The 21,818-nt window shown below is 38.3% G+C and overlaps 1 protein-coding gene across 2 annotated transcripts in view; it reads left to right on the top strand.

Annotated features, from left to right (window-relative positions):
* The window catches only part of NFKB1 (nuclear factor kappa B subunit 1), a 122,312-nt gene that overhangs the window by 67,750 nt on the left and 32,744 nt on the right, over positions 1-21,818 (top strand). For both annotated transcript variants that reach the window (XM_043870898.1, XM_043870896.1), the window contains exons 6-10: positions 3,564-3,712; positions 15,529-15,692; positions 17,684-17,842; positions 19,192-19,296; positions 21,432-21,523. In XM_043870898.1, coding sequence (XP_043726833.1) covers positions 3,564-3,712; positions 15,529-15,692; positions 17,684-17,842; positions 19,192-19,296; positions 21,432-21,523 — 669 coding nt within the window. The remainder of the gene's footprint in view (positions 1-3,563; positions 3,713-15,528; positions 15,693-17,683; positions 17,843-19,191; positions 19,297-21,431; positions 21,524-21,818) is intronic.

Genomic DNA, 21,818 nt, shown 5'->3' with positions numbered 1-21,818 from the left:
AGTTCCTCATTCTTGCCACCCTTCAATCATGAAGTAATAGCAAGAAAAAGATGTGAGTACTTTTCGAGGACACCTCCCACCGCTTTCCTTCAGTGCCCGTGACTGATTCCTTCATTGTGGTAATGTTGAAGGGTCCAGACATCCAACGTGATTGGGCTTTTTTAAAAAAGTTTTAAATTATGAGAGTATGATAACACTTTTACAGGAGACTTGGAAAATCCACAGCAAAGTTACATGTAGTTCCACTATATACTACAATTCTTTTTTAAGTAGATAAATTAAGATTTTTAGTTGGAATTTTAATAGCAAAACTCTGAAAAATTAATAGAATGAATATACAGAGAAGTAGAAGGTTATAGTAGGCCTGAAAAGCACTATGAATTCAAGATAATTAAGATTTTTATACAACTTTCACACAACAGTAGGATACAAATTCTATTCAAGTTCCCATAGACTATAAACTAGGAGACCTAGGAACACATCCAGAGACATAAGACCAAGTGCAAACAGTTGATGGCCTAATGGTATTGAAATCATACAGAGTCTGTTCTTTTATCACTGTGGGATTATATTAGAAATGAATATCAAAAGATATTTGAAAATAACCCACATATTTTCTAGTGCAATTTGACTTTTACCAAGAAAGATCTTTGACTTAGCTATTGAAAGCCTCAATAAAGTTAAAAGATGAAAAAAACACAGAGGGTGATTGCAGAGATGAAAGCATTTAAATGAGAAATTAATATCAAAATGAGAAATTTATGTCAAAGATATGTTTAAAATCCCATGTATTTGGAAATGAAATGTCCACTTTTAAATGATGGATGTATCTAAGAAACTAAAACAAGGAAAAAGAAAGTATTTGTAATAGAATAAAAATGAAAAGAGAATTCACCAGGATTTGTTGCATGCAGCTGAAGCTGCTCAATGCAGTTAAATACAATGTGGAGTCTTGAATAAGGTATGAAAACAAATAATGGACACTAGCATAAAATTTTGTGAAATTTGAACAAAATCTGTACCTTAGATTGAGGGCAGGAGGAGAAAGGGCAATAGAGGTTGAGATGGTTGGGTGATATCACTGACTCAGTGGACATGGGGTTTGAGCAAACTCCAGAAGATAGTGAAGGACAGCAAAGCCCGGCCTGCTGCAGTCCATGGGGTTGCAAAGAGTTGTGGACATGACTTAGAGACCAAACAACAACAAAAGTTAATAATACTGTATCACATGTTCATTTCATTTTTTCTTAACAACGTAGTATTTCTTTATAGTCTCAGAATTGGATTAGAAATTTTAAGCCACATTCAAATTTTTATTAGATCCGTAAGATAATAAACTTTCCAGACTTTTAGCAGTAATACTAGATGCTAACATACATGGAAGTTTATTGAAGTTTTGAGTGAATATAAATTAGAATGTGTCGTTCTATTTGAACTAAGTTGTGATTGGGTTTTAATTGCTAGATTCCTTCTGTGTCCTGCTTAAGTGGCAAGCCTACCCAAGTGATTTCACCCAAGTGAAGCGTTTTGTCACGCCTTACACTGTTGCATTCCTGTGCTCAGTGCACTTAAAAGTGAAATTACATGGTCTATTTAATGCTTTCACTGTTCATTTACTGCTGAAGAAGTCCCTGTGGAATATGTCATCATAACAAAGGTTGATTTCAGATGTCGATACCAAGACACAGAACTGGCATCAGCAACCCAGGGAGTATGTAGGGACCGCAGCCAACTTTGGAGCAAACCCAGAACTCCTCATTCCCTGTACTGCCCCCAGGGCAAAGGCTATCTACCTGTTATAAAAGGGAAAGCACTGAGTTCATAATTGGTTTTATGCCCAGGGGGCTTATTTAAGTGCTTACCTGTTTAAGAAATTATTTATTTTGTGCTTCAAGGGGGTCAAAACCTAATTAATCCTAAACATGCTTTGTGATTTGCTTGCTCTGCAAGGACTGGAGGCCATTCTCACAGATCGCCTTGCTCCTTGGAAAGGGTTGGAAAGCAAGATTTGCAACACTTCTGAGCCAGGGTTCAGGCAGAGAGGCCCTGTATTTCTAGTGGAGCTACACTACAGACACACAGGGAGTCTGTCCTTTGCTTAGAAAGGGAGCTTCTTTCTGGGGCATAACCAGAAGCATCTGGGGCATAACCCCAGCTCTAATCAACTTTTCCTCAACCCTGCAATGGAAGATTGGATTGGGGAAAAAAATCCATACTGAAAAATTCCTAACAAAATCATGCCTCAGTGGAATGTAAATCTATGAGATGGTATTTATAGTAGAAATAGATGAGTTGAAGGGGATTCGGTCCTTTTCCAAGAAATTTTACTGGCAAGTATAGGTTCTTCCTCAAGTTTATATCAGAAAGACATCTATCAAGGATCCATGGCCACATGAGATTTGTGTCTACTTAGTTCTTCTTCTGAGCTAAGGGCTGCTTGTGCTGATTAAAATACTTCCAATGATTGCATAGTTGGGAAATCCTCAATTTCAGTCATATGCTTCCTCAAAAGGAATAATATGAGTTAGATAGAGTGACCAACTCTTCTCAATGTTAGACTGAAAGTCTTGCACCCCAGGAAACTTCCTTAGTCCCAGGCAAACCAGGATGGCTGCTCACCCTTTGAGGAGATAGAGTGCATTTCCAACAGTTTAGGTGAATTTATCCCAGGATTCTGACTTATAATATTCAAGAAGGTAAAAATAAGGTCATTGATGTTTTCTGTTAGTATGATTTTAGTGTTGGGGTTTTCTTAAGGAACGAATCTGTGATCTACTGTAGGAGGCTGGAGGACCAGCTAGAGGAGAGATGGTGTCCAAGCTCTTGTTACTTAAAATGTCATTATCTCCATGGGATTTCCTTTCTGTTACTGTTGTCATCATTTTAAAGGTATAACAATTAAAATATAAATTACTTTAAATGGAGAAATCTGATTTTATAAAACAAGAGCTTAAACAGGTATTGGATCTAAGGATTTGTACTTAGGGAGTACACTTTTTAAAATTAAACAGATCACTGCAGGCCATGGGCTTGGGTGTCCATGGCCAACCCTTGTGGCCAGGTCCCTGGGCAAGACTCTCTCCTGCCTAATCTCATGGCAGATTAGAAAGGACTCTTTCCACTCACCTCTTACCTTCTCTTGATTTCCATCAGTCAGTCAATCCCAGTACCCTTTTCACTAATCTTGTACTCAGCATTTATGACCTAAAATGCAGTGTGGTTGCAGATGAAAATGTGTTCTTGGTTAATAGGAAGAGGGTGCTTAATGGCACACAGCATCCTCTGAGATGTGCTCTTCCTTCCAACTTTAACAAGATGTATGTATTTTAAATGGTCTGCTTCTTGAAGAGTATCTTTTACACCTGAAAGAAATACCACTAGTGTTTTATTCCCATCCCATCATTTGTTCATCACATATTTTTTCACAACCAAGCTGTGGCTGTATACGTACAGATAGGCCTGATTTGATATCATACTTTTTCTACTTACTAGCTTGTCTTAAGCGTTTTCCCATGTTGTGATATAGTCAGATATGCTAACTTTGAAATGTGCTTCTTATATAGATCTGCAACTATGTGGGACCTGCAAAGGTTATTGTTCAGTTGGTCACAAATGGAAAAAACATCCACCTGCATGCACACAGCCTGGTGGGAAAGCACTGTGAGGACGGCATCTGCACGGTGACCGCTGGACCCAAGGACATGGTGGTCGGGTAAGTGAGGGTGTGTTGTTGCGGAAGGGAGGGGCAGATCGAACATGGCACCTGGGGACTTTGACTGGACAGGGCCTTTTCATTAGGGGTCTTGCCAAGACCCTCAGAGAGTCTTAGAATATGAAAATTTGAGCTGTCACTTGCACTCAAGGAGTAAGCTGCCCACTTGCCTGAGACTTCCCTGAAACAATCCACTTTATACCTGTTGTCCTGGCCTAATTATTTATGGCACCCTTTTTCATTCTCAAAAGTAGCCCAGATTGGATGATAAATTATACAGTCAGTTGACCTATGAGGCATTTGTGCCACTTTAAGCAGTATTTTCCTTCTAGAAATAAAGATATGGACAAATTAGAAGAAAACTAGCTATAGCAGAAATCATACTCTTGATGATTCATTTAATAAACTATTGACTATAGATTTGCACTGTGAACATTTTGTTCATACAGTGGGTTTTATTTCAGTTCTGTGCTGCTTAGAAAGTATGCACAGAAATGATATGACACAAAAGAACTTAATTTCCAAACTCTACAAACAATTCATTTAACTCAACGTCAAAAAAAGCAAACAATCTGATTGAAAAGACGGGCAGAAGACCTGATAGTTCTCCAAAGAAGACATGCAAATGGCCAACAAGTGTGTGAAAAGATTCTTGATCTGGCTAATTATCAGGGAAATGCAAATCAGAACCACAATGAAGTACTACTTATACCTATCAGAATGGCTATCATCAAAAAGAATACAAAAACAAATACTGGTGAGGATGTGGAAAAAAGGGAACTCTCAAACACTCCTGGTGAGAATGTAAGTTGGTACAGTCACTGTGAAAAACAGTATGGGAGTTTATCAAAAAACTAAAACTAGAACTGCCATATGACCCAGCAATTCCACTCCTGGGTTATATAAAAACAAAAACACTAATTCAAAAAGAAACATGTATCCCAGGGTTCATGGCAGCATTATTTGTAATTACCAAGATATGGAAACAATCTAGCTGTCCATCAACAGATGAATGGATTAAGAAGATGTGCTGTGTACACACACATGCACACTCAATGGAATGCTACCCAACCATAAAAAAGGATGAACTTTTACCATTTGCAGCAACATGGATAGACCTGGAAGGTATTATGCTAAGTGAAGTAAGTCAGACAATGATAGACAAATACTATATGATATCACTCATATGTGGAATCTAAAAAATAAAATAAACTAGTAAGTACGACAAAAATAAACAGACTCACAGTTATAGAGAACAAACTAGTGGTTATCAGTAGGGAGAGAGAAGATGAGAGGGAGGGACAAGATAGGGGTAGGGTACAAACTACTAGGTATAAAATAAGCTACAAGGGTATATTGTAAAACATGTGGAACATAGCCGGTATTTTATAAGAACTATAAGTAAGGTCTTCCCTTAAGGCTCAGATGGTAAAAAGTCCACCTGCAATGTGGGAGACCTGGGTTCAGTCCCTGGGTTGGGAAGATCCCTTGGAGGAGGGCATGGCAATCCACTCCAATATTCTTGCCTGCAGAATCCCACAAACAGAGGAGCCTGGTGGGCTACAGTCCATGGGGTCACATAGAGTCAGACATGACTGAGCAACTAACATACAACACACACACAACCTTAAAAAAATTTTAATCACTATATTGTAGATCTGTAACATATAATATTGCAACCATACTTCAATTTTTTGGAAAAGTGTGCACAACCAAGGATTACAAATTTGTTTTGGCTTTCAGTAGACTTGAAATGTAAACACAAAGTGACATATTCACTTAAGGTTGGTCAGACAGATAAAACAAGCCATTTTTTTTTTTCTTTTTTAAAAAAATTTTCTGGTGGGATCTTTCCAGACCATATATTGAAACTATGTCTCCTGCATTGGCAGGCAGATTATTTACCACTGAGCCACTTAGGAAAGCCCCCAAACAAGCCATTTTTTAATGAATGAAGTATTACAGAAATAAATTCAATTCAAAAGAAATTTTCAATTAAATTTGTCTAATTTTCAGGAATATCTTTTAGGGCTTCCTAATACTGGTTTAAATAGTTTATGATAAAATCCCATTTAATCTCAACTATTCACTCAAAAGAAAAGAATTGTTTAAATGAACTGTAATTAAGCTGATGGTAACATTTCAGGCTTTGAATTCCGATCAGGTTTCAAGTTGGTGGTTATTGGGGAGGTTGAGCTTTCATGTTCCTGGGTATTTCTTTGTTTGACTGTTAAAATTTTCAAGTGTGAAAAACCTAGAGAGAGAGCTTTCTTTTAAGTCACTAAAATCTGAATCTTTTGATGTCAGGGAAAAAAAAGACTCTAGATTGGAGGAAGAAGCCTAAATTGATTTGAAAAATTCAGCTGTGCTTTAAATGAACTTGTTTCAACATCCTCTTAAAAGACTGGTCTGTTTCCTGTCGTGTGTCACAGTTGGTTCATGGTCTGTTTTGGAATACACAGTTCCTGACTGACCTCTGGAGAGCTTTGAAACGCAGGGTAAATGTCAGAGTTTCAGACAAATCGGTCACTTAGTATCTCTGCAAATTTACTCCAATAGGCTACTGTCAGTTTGAAGTATTTATTTTCTTTGGTCCTGTTTAATCTGTGTGATAATCATATGCTTCAGAGGAAATTATAGATGAAGTTCCCTACTAATAATGTTTGTTATTATAAATATTCCAGTATGTTGTCTGTAATTTGGTGTTTCTGTGATTTGCCTTAGTAGTCTTTGAGGATTTTAGAAGGAACTAATACTTATTTAATTTGGGGCCTACAGCAAGAGTCAAAGTAAATTCCCTGTCTCCGAGGAAAGTGAGGAAATGCGTTCCTTACTCTCTTAGTGCTGGCATAGTGGGTTCAGTAGTTGGAAGAATTCATTCAACAAACAGTTTGAGCATCTGAACTTATAAATATGGTCATAAAGATGTCTGGTCGTAGCCCCATGGGATTTTTTTTTTAATACTGTGCAGTTTTACTAAAAATGTAATCACGAGCAAATTCCCATTGGCTCTCTGTTTTACATATGGTATTGTAAGTTTCCATGTTGCTGTCTCTATATAGCCTACCCTCTGTCTCCTCCCCTCCCCCTGTGTACATAAGTCTGTTCTCTATGGCTGTTTCTCCATTGCTGCCCTGAAAATAAATCCATCAGTGTCATCTTTCTAGATTCCATATATATGCATTAGTATACGGTGTTTATCTTTCTCCTTCTGACTCAGACAGGGGCTCTGTAACAATCTGGAGGGATGGGATAGGGAGGTGGGAGGGAGGTCCAAAAAGGAGGGGACATATGTATACCTACGGCTGATACTTGTTGATGTTTGACAGAAAGCAACAACATTCTGTAAAGCAGTCATCCTTCAATTAAAAAATAAGTAAATTAAAAAACTGTAATCAAGAGGATGCCATGAGAGTTATGTTAGGTTCGGGTGGTGGTGGTGGTCAGTCGCTCAGTTGTATCCGACCCTTTGCAACCCCATGGAGTGCAACACGCTAGGCCTCCCTGTCCATCATGAATTTCTGGAGTTTACTCAAACTCATGTCCATTGAGTCGGTGATGCTCTCCAACCACCTCATCCTCTGTCGTCCCCTTCTGCTGCCTTCAATCTTTCCCAGCATCAAGGTCTTTTTTAATGAGTCAGCTCTTCACATCAGGTGGCCAAAGTATTGGAGCTTCAGCTTCAGCATCAGTCCTTCCAATGACTATTCAAAGTTGATTTCCTTTAGGATTGACTGATTTGATCTCCTTGCAGTCCAACAGACTCTCAAGAGTCTTTCTCCAGCACCACAATTCAAAACCATCAATTCTTTGGCTCTCAGCCTTCTTTATGGTCCAACTCTTACATCCATACATGACTATTGGAGAAACCATAGCTTTGACTATACAGACCTTTGTAGGCAAGGTAATGTCTCTGCTTTTTTTTTTTTTTTTTTTGCTTTTTAATACACTGTCTGGGTTTGTTGTAGCTTTTCTTCCAAGGAGCAAGCGTTTTTTTATTTCATGACTGTAGCTGCCATCTGCAGTGATTTTGAAGCCCAAGAAAATAAAGTCTGTCACTGTTTTCATTGTTTCCCCATCTATTTGTCATGAAGTGATGGGACCAGATACCATGATCTTAGTTTTTTGAATGTTGAGTTTTAAGCCAATTTTTTCAGTCTCCTCTTTCACCTTCATCAAGAGGCTCTTTAGTTCCTCTTTGTTTTCTGCCTTAAGGGTGGTGTCATCTGCATATCTGAGGTTATTGACATTTCTTCTGGCAATCTTGATTCCAGCTTGTGCTTCATCCAGCCCAGCATTTCTAGTGATGTACTCCACATATAAGTTAAATGAGCAGGGTGACAATATACAGCCTTGACGTACTCCTTTCCCAATTTCGAAACAGTCCATTGTTCCATGTTCCATGTAGATTCCCTAGCCTCTCCTGTTCAGAGTGCTGTGAAACCTTGATACTCCTTTCATAATTTGACTTTTAACAGAGCAACTTTTGCCTAGAGTGTTTCCCAAAGTACAGTATTTCCTTCATGATTCATTTGTCTCGCTTATTTTTTGTTAAGTTTCTAATATCACATTTTAGTAGAAAGAGTCTCATGCTAGTGGTCTGGAAACCAGAGTTCTGTTTCCAATTCTGTCACCTTCAACTGCAAGACTAGGGGTAATACGCATGACCTCTTGGGGACATTAATTTCTTCTCTTATGCAGTCTGAGAGTTAGGCCACAGAATCTACCTCCAGGCCCTTAACATCCAAATTGTATACTGAACTAACATTAGGTAGTATTATGAAATAACATGAGCTGACTTGCACATGTGTATTTAAAGGATGTCATCGATTATTCTTATTTAGTTCTAACTTGTAGGTAGGAATAGCACATAGAGAAATTTAGGAAGATAGCCAGAGTTACTCCTCAGACTTGTCAATGCTAGAAATGGAACCCTGATAAGCTGTTTCCAGTGGAACAGTTTAGGTTAAGAGGATAGATTCATAAGCAGAGCATCAATCCAACATAATCAAAAAGACATATGGAAAATGACTCTGGAAAGATAAATAACCTTTATTACCAAAACCAAATTATCAAAGCCAAAAGAATGACCTTTCCTTGGAGTGTTTCTCTTAACTCTCAACCTGAGTTCTCAATAAAATTTAATTTCTGTGTTCAAAGGTATTTTGTTACCTATATTAAAATATTCATGTTTTAGATAACTAAGTCATGATTATAAGTTTGATTGCTTTAATGTGGAGGGGTGAGTCCTTGTAACTTTTTAAACTAACTTTAATTTTGACTTTTTGTCAATATTTCCTACTCCTTTAGTCAGCCCTTAGTGCCTGTCCTCATAAAAATAATCTTAGTTTGGTGTTTTATTTTCAATCCTAAATATCAGCAGTTCATTTCAACAACATTTTAGTTCTCTGAAATATGCATTCAATGGAAACTATTACTTGACTTTGCTTTAAACCACCTTCCTCACCAATAATCACCACACCCTCTGCTTGCTTCCTGGCAGCCCTGATTTAGAGCGATGTGAAGTTTTTTTCTTTTTCTTTTTCTTTTTTAACTAATATTTCCAGCGTATACCAATGGCAAGCTCTCAAAGTAGATACATAGATATAAAACGCAGAAGAGAAATGAGGCGAAGTAAGGCAGACGATACTAAACTGCTGTTTTTGTAGATCCAGAAACAGTTGACTGTTGGCTGTTTCATATGGTTCAACCTTAATACACAGAAAAGGAGCTATTTGGAGAAAATGGACAAGCTCTGGACTGATATTGGTAGTATCCAGTTTCCAAACTTGGGTGTGTATTGTGAGTTGAGTTGGGCTGCTTTTAAGTCTCTGGCCTGCTGTGATGTCAATATTTTAGAGGAAGAAAGGCCAGATGGAGGAGCTACTTTAGAATCCCAAAGCAAGGACTTGGGGATTTGATCCTAGCCAGAGGGCAGAGGCAGTTCCCAGATGATTATAATGATGGAAACGTCTGGCATAGTGCAGATTTCAAACTTGCCTGCTGAATAAAGTCACCTTTGATCACTTTGCAAAAATACTGATGCCAAGCCCTGTGTCCGGAGATTCTGATCTCATTGCCTGGTCATCGTGCAGGGCAGTGGTTCACAAACTCTAGGGGCCGCGTCAGAATCACCTCGAGGGTTTGCTGAAACATGCATGGCTGAGCCTCACCCCTCAGAGTTTCTGATTCAGTAGGCTTGGGATAAGGCCCAAGAATATGCATTTTAATAAATTCTCAGGTAATGGTGCTGGTCTAGAGAGTACACTTTGAAAGCCAATTACGTATGGCATTTTGACTAAGAAGCAGGATTGTAGTTCCAGTCCAATTAACAGTGATAACTTTTCTTTGTTAAATTTTTGAAATTAAATATTGTAACATTCACTTTTTAAAGTGTACAGTTCTAATTTTGATAAATACTAGTATAATCACAGTCAAGGTAGAGAATAGTTCCATCACCTCCTGAAAATCCCTGTGTGACCTTTTAGAGTTCAATTCTCCTCCAACTCTAGGCTCTGGCAACCTCTGGTCTGTTTGCTACCCCTGTAGTTTTGCCTTTTCCATGATGACACTCAAATGCAATAATACGGTGTGTAGCCTTTTTGAATCGGGCTTATTTCATATAGCATAATGTATTTCAGATTCCTCTGGGTTGCTGTGGACACAGGAGTTTATTCTTTGTAATTATTAGGTAATGTTACATTGTTGCGTTGTGTTGGTGTATCAGTTTGTTTACCTGTTGAAGAATATTTGGTTTGTTTCTAGTTTTTCAGAACAAAGCCACTTTTTTGTGTGAACAGAGTTGTAATTTTTCTTGGCTTGGGTAAATACTGAGGAATGGAATTGTAGGGACTTGTGCTACGAGTTCATTCATCTTGGTAAGAAACTGCCGAGTTGCTTTCCAAAGTGACTGTACCCTTTTGTGTTCTCATTTGTTAACTTTTAGGATCCTCTCAGTTTTTCCTGTTTCATGTGCTAGTAATAATAATGTCTGCTCTCGTTTTTGTTTTGCATTTTATTATAGAAATTTTCAAACATATACAAAAGTAGAAAGACTAGCATGATGAGCCTTCATTGTACCCATCACTCACCTTCAACGATTAATTGTTACGTGGCCAGTCTTGATTTAAATACATTCTTACCTAGGTAACTTGGTTATTGATATCTGATTGAGTTCCACTGTGGTAAGGAAGTATTTGGTATGAGTTGACTGCTTTTAAATGTGTTGAAGCTTGTCTTATGGATGGAATATGGTCTCTCTTGGTATATGTGTTCCTTGTGCACTTAAAAAGAGTGTTTAGCGTGATCAGATTGAATGCGTGTTCTGTAAATATCAATGAGGTTGTTTGTTCAAGGCTTTTGTCTCCTTACTAATTTTCTCTCTACTGTTCTATCAATTATTAAGAGTATTTAAATCTCTGACTATATTCGTAGATGCATCTATTTCTCTTTTCAGTTCTTTAAGATTGTGCTTCTTATGTTGTGAAGCTCTTTTATTCGATGCATTAATGTTTAGGATTCTTATGTCCTCTTATGAATTGATCCCTTTATCATTATGAAATGACCTTTTTTATTCCTGGTAATATTCTTTGCTCTGAAATCTACCTTGACTGAGACTAACATAGTTACTTCAGCTTTCTTTTGAATAATGTTAGCTTAAAACATTTTTCCCATCTGCTTAGTTTAGTGTTTTTGTGTCTTTATATTAAAAATAAATTTGTACTACATATAGTTGGATCTTTTTATTCAGTCTGACACTCTCTGTCTTTTAGTGGGTGTTAAGTGATTTTTATTTTTATATGATTATTGATATGGCTGTGTTTAAATCTACCATCTTGCTGTTTGTTTTCTGCTTGTCACATCTTTTTGTTGTTCCTCTTTTCCTCTTTTCCTGCCTCTTAGATTACTTGATTATTTGTTATTTCATTTATCTCCTTTTAGGTTTATACCTCTTTGTATTTTTTAGCAATCTTTTTGTGTTTATACTGTACATCTTTAACTTAACCTAGGCTACCTTCAAGTAGCACCATTCCTCTTTACTTAGAGCATGTTAACAGTATACTCTCATTTTCCCTCTTTTGGCCTTCTAGCTATTATGTCATATGTTTTATATCTGCATATGTCATTAATATAAATCTCACCATATAGTTTTTTTTTAATTTTTGCTTTAAAAATTACCAGTTACCTTTTAAAGAAATTTTTAAATAAGGAAAAAAATATTTTATACTTAGCCATGTATTGAGTTTCTTTCAATTTTTTTTTTTAACTACTGGTGCACTGCTAAATTCTTTCAATTTGTACATCTTACAGTCTTTATTTTGTCTTTATTTTTCAAAGATATTTTTGAGGAGTGTAGAATCATAGGGTGTCCTTGCATGTCCTTAAAATACACTGCTTCATTGTCTTCTGGCTTTCATTGTTTCCAAAAAGAGTGTCCCGTCATTCTTACGTCTTTATTCCTCTGTACATAATGTGTCAAGTGTTTTCTGTCAGCTTTTTACTTTTTCTCTTCATTGCTAGTTTTCAGCAATTTGATTATGTTAAGCTTTAGTGTCATATTTTTCATGTTTCTTGTTCTTTGTGATTTATTGAGATTCTTGAATCTCTGAGTTTCTATTTTTATTGAATTTTAAAACTTTTCAGCCATTATTTTTTAAATACTTTTTCCATACACTCCTTTTTTTTCTCTTCTAGAACATTAATCTCATGTATCAGTATATTTGGCCATTTAAAATTGTGCCACAGCTCATGAATGATCTGTTCTTTTTCTTTTTCACTTTTCTCTGTTTCATTTCAGATAGTTCTATTACTGTGTCCTCAAGTTCACTAAACATTTTGTCTACAGTGTCTAATTTGTTCTTAATTTCATCTAGTGTATTTTTCTTCCCAAACATTGTAATTTCCATCTTTACAGGCTTTTGGGGGAATATTGCAAATATTTTTGAGCACTGGGATAAAGTTAAATTTGAGACTAGTTTGGCCTTTTCTGGACTGACTTTTAAGCTTTTTTAGGGAGACCAGAGCAGACTTTAATCTAGGGTTAACTTGAAACCATTACTAAGGCAGTGTCTTTCTAAGTGTCCACTCGAATCCTTCATGTTTCACAAGATTTCTTGCACTACTCTAGCCCCGTGTATGCTCCAGAAGCAGCTTTATCCATGCTTCTGCTGGTTCTTTTCCTAGCCGTGGGTCATCTCCCTGCACTCACGCTCCGAGTGTCCCTCTGTGGGACTCTCCTCACTGGTGTCTGCCCGTGAATTCTGTCCTTGTCGGTCTCCTCTGTCCCCTCCACTCAGGGAGAGCAGCAGGCTGTGTTTCAGCTGCCCCTCCCTACGCTGCGGCCAGGAAGCTCTCTCTCGATATCAGTGAAGCATAATTTTAAGACTCACCGTGTTTGTCTTCCTTTCCTCTAGGTTCACTGTCCTAAGCCATCTATTGTCCAGGGTATGAACACTGCTTTTTGTTGTTTAAAGTGAGAAGCTTACATGGTCTTCGTTGCTCTACTATTACCTAAAGCAGAAGACGGACTTCTGTATTGTTTCATTTATTCCCAGAGTAAATCCATTATTCATGTGATAATCATGGAGAAGGAAATGGCAACCCACTCCAGGATTCTTGCCTAGAAAATTCCATGGACAGAGGAGCCTGGCGGGCTACAGTCCATGGGGTTGCAAATAGTCGGACACAACTGACTGACTAACACTTCATGTGATAATGATGATGTCTTTTTCACAGGGGTTAAATTAGGTAATATACATGAAAAGCCCTTTATGGATGGTGAAGTGTGAAGTGCGACACCATTTTGTCAATGCTGTTACCTTGTTTTCCCATAGTTACAGATGTCCTGTATAGTAGTAAGGACTAACAGGCCAGACTATGGAGGTGCTCTTTCTGAAAATCTGTTTCTCCACACTTATCATTTTGCCATAGTGCATATTTTTCTGTGTTGGATAAATTCCTGCATTTACTCATCCAACAGACATTTTTTAAACACCCAGTGTCAAGCGCTGTTCTTGGCACCAGATCTCTCTGCTCTCCAGGAGGTTATATTTTGTATTTTCTTCTCGCTGTGTGTCTCAGCTGTCCTACATTTTTTCATCACTGTGTGGACCCCCATCTCATTTCATCTCTGAGCCTCTGTCTGAGTGCTCATCTCATTCTGCCTTTACCTCATATATTTTCTTTGTCTAGTTTATCTGGCCTTCCAACATTATCTTATTCTTTATTTCATTTGATCCAGTTGTCATAATATTTCTGTCTTTCCTCTACTAATATTTTTTTTCCCTTCCAAGTAAAAGCCAGAGAAAAAGCAGGATCCTTACAGAAGCTTACAAGACTTTAAAAGATCTGTGCCCTGCTTATTTCTCTGAACTTACATACAGCTGCACATGCTGATGACTGCTTGCTTGTCTCACTCCAACCACAGTGGCCTCCTTGCCATTGTTGTCTTGTGGACACCAGCCATGGTCCTACTTCAGGGTCTCTGCACTTGCTGTTCCTTCCATCTTAGACATGCTTTTTCTACATATCCACGTCCCAATCCTCATTTCCTTCCAAGCCTTGGCTCAGTTGACATCTTTTCAGTGAGGCCCTTTCTGGCCTCTCTCTATCTAAAAAAATATTTTATAATTTTTAGAAATTTATTTTATTTTTAGAAATATCTGTTTTGCTGTGTCCGGTCTTAGTCGCAGCATGTGAACTCTTAGTTAGGCATGTGGGATCTAGTTCCCCGACTAGGGATAGAACCTGAGCCCCTGCACTGGGAACTCAAAGGGTTCTGGCCACCAGACCACCAAGCATGTCCTGCCTCCAAATTTTTAAGTGTCAGGCCTTCTACTTCTGCCCTTCCCGTTTCCCATGCCTTTGTTTTTCTTGGTAACACTTTTTACCTTTTAAATTATGACTGACTTGTTTCCTTTCTCTCTGTTGTTGCACTTGTTTTCTCCCTGTTGTTACAGTAACATATGAACTCTGTGAAGTCAGGGATTCCTTTACTGTTGATAGAAGCACCCAGGACACTGCCTGGCAATATGGAGCAAAATAAATATTTGTTGAATTTGAATGAGTCTCCTTGGTACACTTTTTTTTTTTTTTTTTGCCTATTTGTTATATTAGATTTATTGAACACACTTCTTTGTTTCATGTACTTTATTTTAAAAAGTGAATTGCTGGAGCACTTCATATATTTTCTTAAAAATTCCCTGAATTGCTTTAATGAGCATATTTTGTTCTATAGATATGTAGCCTTTGCCATATAAAAGGTTCTCCTTCCCTCATTAAAGGTGAACCTGAAGACTTAGTGCATGTGGAGAGTAGACATTCTAGTGATCATAAATAATTCCAACCTTAGAGAGAGCCCAGGAGGAGATGGGGTTCTAGGTAGACTTTAAATCCCATCAAGGCCCAAGGACGATCCACAAGGAAAAAATAATCTTCCAAATATAGCATTTCATGTATTATTTTTTAAAAGTTTGTTAAGTTAGTATATCTGGAATTTAAATTTCCTTTTATACAACTCTCCTAGAAAATACTTTAAAATGAGTTTAGGTGAAACTTTCTTATTAAGGTATGTATACCCCAGTCCCTGAATCATAATTTGCAAGTCTAATAAGCTTTGAAAACCAGAAGATTTTTCTGAGTTCACCACAGACTGATTTGGTGGCAAAGCCCAGCCTGACCTGATGTGCAGCTGGTGATAGCAGTGTGGCTGAGGGTCTGTGCGTGTTTTCTCCATCCTCTTTGTTAGAGTAAAACAGGACTGTAGTCTCTGTCTGCCTAACTTTTGGTTGTTGTTGCCGTTACTGTTTTTCCTCCAGCTTTGCAAACCTGGGTATACTTCATGTGACAAAGAAAAAAGTATTTGAAACACTGGAAGCACGGATGACAGATGCCTGTATAAGGGGCTACAATCCCGGCCTTTTGGTGCATCCTGATCTTGCCTATTTGCAGGCAGAAGGTGGAGGAGACCGGCAGCTCACAGGTGAGTGTCCCTCCAGCCTCGGTCCTTTGAGCACTCTGGTTTTTCTTCCGCTGTGCGTAGACCTGGAGCTCATCTCACCCTCAGTCTGTGCCCCAGGCTGCTCCCGCCCTGAAACCGCTCAGAAGCCTCTGATGGCATCTTGCTACTGCTAGAACAACCTCTGTACTGCCATAGCCGAGCATACGAAGCCTGACTCCAGCCCCCTTTCCAGCTTTATCTCAGGTTCCACCTGGTCCCCACCTCTTCCCATCACCCCCTCAAACACTGATGCACTCCTACCTCTACCTAAAATACCACGCTTCCCTCTTCAACCTGTCAAAACCAGTTCAGAATTCAAGACTCAAAGAACACCTCCTTTGTTATAACTCCTCCAGCTCACCTTAGCATAAGGAATCTTCCTTTCTTTGGGCTCTCGGGCACATTATTCAGCTATCCTCTTTATCATAAAAAACTGCTATGATATTATATTTTCCTGCCTTGTGTTTTTTCTTTCAACCCCAATGTTTGTCCCATGACATGTGCCGTTTTTGCTTTTCTGTGTTGTCCTTTCGTCTAGCCGTCCTGCCACCAGTTCACACTCAGGTGCTCCAAAAGCAGTCATCATTTTCCCATAAACATGTTCTGTCTTCTGATATTCATCCTCGGAACCTTCACGTCATCTTTGAGGCCCCCTTCTCACCTTTGCTGCCTCTCCATCCAGTTTGTGATCCAGCTCTTCTGTGCTCTGTGGGGTTCCATTCCTCATGCCGATTTTTTGTTGCTGTCTCTGTCCCTCGCTATTTCTAATCTGGTTTATGTCCTCTGACCAGACAGATCTCACTACAGCCTGCACATCACCACTATTCAAGGTCTCCCTGTTGCCTACAAAATCCAAATTTCAGACCCTGGCATTTTAGGCATCCCGAGAGCTGGCCCCAGTCTGCATTTCCAACTGTCTCCCACAACACTCCTTCCTGTCAAACTGAACCGCTCCATACAAGCACCATGGCTTCTCTCTTCCTCTCCTTGGCACATCCTTTCTCTTCCTGGGATGTCTTTATTCATTCTCTTCCTGAGTTCAGGTTCTACCATCCTTTCAAGATTCAGGGCAATGTCTCTTCTGCTCCAAAGCCTCTGGATTCTCCCCTCCTTTGAGGTTTTGTATCACTTCAACTGTACCTCTTTTGTAATACTCTTCACCTGAAGTATCACCTCTTATGATTTTATAAGTTAAGTCCAGTCACATCCATCAATAAGAAAGCTCCGTCACAGGGACAGGAGCCAAATGCAGTGAGTTATTTGGCTCCTTAACTGCAGTTTTTGAGTTCCTGCTTGCTATGTGCCAGGTACTGTGCTGGGCGCTATGGGATGAATAGAGCTTCGGGGATATTTAATTTCCTTAAAAATTTTTTTAATTTATTTTTTAATTGATGGAAAATTGCTTTACAATTTTGTGTTGGTTTCTGCCGTACACCAGTGCAAATCATTACATACATATCCCCTCCCTCCTGAACCTGTCTCCCCTGCCTCCACCCTCACCCCTCTAGATTGTCACAGAGTACCAGACCGGGCTCCCTGTGTTATTTAGCGACGTCCCACTCTCTGTTTTACACATGATAGTGTATATATATTTATCACTGCTGGAATATTTGATTTTCACGTTCCTCAACACAACTGAGGCACAGTCAGCTACTCCCTTCCATTTCCATCACACCCTTTGTGTCTTGGGAGAGGTCAGGGGATGATAGGAAAGGAATGAGGCCATTTGTCACATACAGGATAGTTTTCACTGTGATCCAAAAACAATGCAGGCCTTCTTCTGATGCCTTTATGTTGGGATGATGTAGATAATTCTTAAAATTTTATTAGCAATATGAAGAATTTCAAAAGAGAAAAATGACTTTTACTCTAAGTTGATGTGCTTAATTGGGGCTTTATAAAAGCACTTGATCTAAAATGTTCGTACTTTCGCCTTTCCCTGGACACGAACACTCTGTGTTGTCTGGTCCTAGATCGGGAAAAAGAAATCATCCGCCAGGCAGCTCTTCAGCAGACGAAGGAGATGGACCTCAGCGTGGTACGGCTCATGTTTACAGCTTTCCTCCCAGACAGTACCGGCAGCTTCACGCGGCGCCTGGAACCCGTGGTGTCGGACGCCATCTACGACAGCAGTGAGTACTTGACTGCTGACCTGAGGCAGCTTGCTGCAAAGTCAGGACCAGACTTCCATCCCCACCCTGGCAGTTACTGACTAGCTCTGCTTCCTGGGGAAAGTAACTTAATCCCTTGGAGCCTCATGTTTATCATCTGCAAAATAAGAATACTGAAGTCTAGCTTAAAAAGTTGATGTCAAGATTAAAAGTGAAATATGGTGAGGCGCTCAATAAATCTCCTTTCTCATCTTTGTTAAAGCCTTTTACATGCAATGCCAAATTTCTTATTATTTATGCATTCTTTACTATGAGGCTATATTGCTGGGGCTCTTAGATGGGAAAAATAGTTGGGGCTCTGAAGAGAAGTTAATGAAAGATAACTCTTATACTTACCCATTTTCACTCTTGCATGTTACAGCTTTATCCATTTAGGAACTTCAGGTTAACTAAATGAGCAGTACAGATACTTTGATATTTTGTGGCTTCAAAATTCTATTTCCATCTGTAGTTCCTGGAGTTTTTGAGAAGATTTTACAGTGGTCTTTGGCATTTACCATGCAGATTTCTTATTTGGTATGCATGGGCTTTATTAAACAGATGGATATTTCCAAACTGTCTGTAAGGGCAGTATTTAAGCTCACTAAAAGGTCATAGAGTTTAGTCTAAGTAGAAAACTCCATGCCCCAAGTACAACAGCTAACTGATTTCTCTAATTTAAACAGGTTTAAAGGGAAGTGAAAGCTTTATAAAATGTTTTAGGCTCCTATACCAAAGATCACTTTAAAATGCAGCTGTTAGAACAACAAAAAAAAGGAAGCTTTTATACTATTACCACACAAAACTTTACCTCTTAACCACACAGAATTCTAATTTAGTTTGGGAAAAGGAAATATAATATCTTCGTTTTTCTTTTCTATAGAATAAAAATTAATAGTTTCAGAAACCTGTACTTTTCCTAAATTTCTAGGACTCTTGTAAATGGTGTATCAGTACCATGGATGTAAGTTTGGGGTTGAAGTCTTGACCTAATTGAAATTCCACACATCCTTTAGCTTGGAACTTCCTGAAACATCAGAAAAGTTCTTTCTCTTTCTCTATTAATATCTCTTACTGTGTTCATGGGAGAAATGAATACTGCTCCTTTCTGCCTCATCTACTTTGGGGATAATGAATGAGCCATGCCCAAGCAGTGTTCTGAGGATTTCAGAAGGCACTTTTTATCCATATTTTTGTAATAGCAATATGAGTGAAAGCATCTGTTTGAATTTTCTTTTGGTTAAGTATGCTTTGGTTAAGGTCCCTCACAGAAGGTCCCATGTGAAGCTGATGATAAATCATGATGTTTGTTGTTTTTCTCCTGTGAACAGAAGCCCCCAATGCGTCTAACTTGAAAATAGTAAGAATGGACAGGACAGCTGGATGTGTAACTGGAGGGGAAGAGATTTATCTTCTCTGTGACAAGGTTCAGAAAGGTAAATACAGGCTCTGATCTCAAGATGTGAAATGTAATTCTGAGTGTGTTTATGAGTCACTTTTTGGCAATGAGCCCAGTAACATCTCTCCTGTGGCGTAGAACTCCTTTTAAAAATTTATACATTTCCTCTCTTCCAAAATTAAGTTGTCCATGTTATTTCTTAACCCAACTAATTCATTTAAAATTTTCAACAGAAGTGAAGTGAAAGTCAAAGTTGCTCAGTCGTGTCCGACTCCTTGCAACCCCATGGACTATTCAGTCCATGGAATTCTCTAGGCCAGAATATTGGAATGGGTGGCCTTTCCCTTCTCCAGGGGATCTTCCCAACCCAGGGATCAAACCCAGGTCTCCCACGTTGTAAAGAGAAATAAGAAAATAGTGATCATTGTAATCAGTGATATTTCAGTGTTTTTATGCCTTTAACTTTGATATGTGAACTTTAAATAAATGAGTAATAGCCCATGCTTCACTTACACACACACGCATGATAAATGTTTTACATAGTGTAAAATTGTTAATTTTTTTCTCTTACAGTGCTTTGTTGCAACACTGAGAGTTTCTCTGGATATCTTCACATGACATTATGATGTCATTTAAGAAAAAGAAAGGATAAGGGCTATAAGGAAATTCTCAGAGCATATTTCTCTCATAATTTTCACTTTCAGAAAAGGTCTTAGCATTTATCTCTCACTAAATATAGCACAAGATTGATAAGTTAGGATAAGCAGGAGATCGTTATTTTCTCAAGCTTTACTCATTTTAAAAATAAAACCATAAAAGGTATACCATAATAAAGATACACTCACTACAAGCAGTTACCTAGCTGCTTACTCTGATGAGCATTTTCAGAGCAAGCAGCTGATTAACTGGAAATGTAGCTCCTATTTAAAGAACTATGGCTTTAAAAAAAGAAAATTTTCCTTTGAGGCTGAATGCTCTCAGATAAAAAGTCAGAAAAAAAAATGAGATCAGATTTTAAGGTAAAGGTGTATATCTTTGTCCCCAGAATGGTTACACTTTCTCTGCAGATTCTGGCATCAGCTTTCTTTTAACCAGTTCTATCCAAGCAATGTGCGTTTCCGGATCGCTGGGTGTACATACGATGGGTAAACACAATCTAAGTACCTTTATTTGTAAATGTGACTGTTAGTCATCATCATTACATTGAAATGGCTAATTAAGAGAAGTTTGATACCTAGTTTAAAGAATCTGAATAACTAGGTCCAGGGTAGTCCTATGAATGTCTTACCCAACCCTAATATTTCTAAAATTCTATTTAAATAGAAATATACGTTTAGTTTTTGCAAGTCAATAGTGTACTCCTCCCTGTGAATTAGGAAGTGAAGCCAGGGAGATAGATGCCAACCTGAGTTATATTGTCATATTTCTGCAGGAGTCGAATCCATGACTGAAGTGTGAAATTCAGACATTCTAATTTAACCCAAAGGGACTAGACCAACGTGTAATTTTGGCGGTTTCTCAACAGGGACTCCTAGGACATTGCAGAGAGGCCGCGTGGGAGGGCGCTTAAGAGCCTGGGGTCTGAGCCTGCAGTGTCCGTGTTCAAACCCTGGTCTCTCCTGACTAACCGTTCAACCTTAGATAAGTTACTTAACCGCTGCGAACTCCAGTTTCTCTTCTGCAGCATGAGGATATTAATAGTAAACTTGCATCACAGAGCTGAAGAAGGAATCAGTTAATACATGCATATAAAATCACTTAGAACAGTGTCTGCCAAATAGTAAACTTTAAATTAAATTTTGTTAACGTAAATCTGTATCCAGGTGAACCACCTTTTGGGATTCTGATATTCTTCACTATCTTTCATGTTCCTGGAGGGTGAACTGGTTTAGGGATGGAGAAGTTATTCAAAGATTGACTAAGAGAAAACTCAGATTGAATAGGTAAATCTAGAATTCTGTCCTTACAAACGAAACTTGGGGCCCATTACTATGGTAACAAAAAAATTTTACTAAAAATTTTAAGTAATTCAGAAGTCTATTTTATATTAATTACTTTCAAAAAAGGTTAAGTACATAGTAGGTGGACTCTTGAACCAGCTTTATTTTTCATCACATTTATGAATGTTATTATACTGTGTGAAATTATACACCTGAACATGACTGTTTACAGATGACATCCAGATTCGATTTTACGAAGAGGAGGAAAATGGTGGAATTTGGGAAGGATTTGGAGATTTTTCCCCCACGGATGTTCATAGACAAGTAAGTGGGTGATGATAAGGATGATAAGTAAGTGGATGGTAAGGAAGATGATACTATGTTTTCTGCCTTGTTGAAATTCAGTACTTAGATTCCAAGTATAAAAAAGAAAAAATGATAAATATTTATGTAACTTTCATCAAAGAGCACTGTGTCTTGGAAGTGTTCCAGAAAAGATTCCTACCATAGAATTATGGGCAAAGCTCTGTCAGGTATGTGATCACCTAGATGCAAGCCAGTGACCCTCAAACCCTTAAGTAGAAATGTGTTGCATATTTCACTCGTCTGTTCAGACTGA

Source organism: Cervus elaphus, chromosome 17, assembly GCF_910594005.1.
Source record: "Cervus elaphus chromosome 17, mCerEla1.1, whole genome shotgun sequence".
Lineage (NCBI taxonomy): Eukaryota > Metazoa > Chordata > Mammalia > Artiodactyla > Cervidae > Cervus > Cervus elaphus.
Note: the sequence above shows the minus strand (reverse complement) of the source record. Positions and strands in the feature narration are given on the sequence as shown.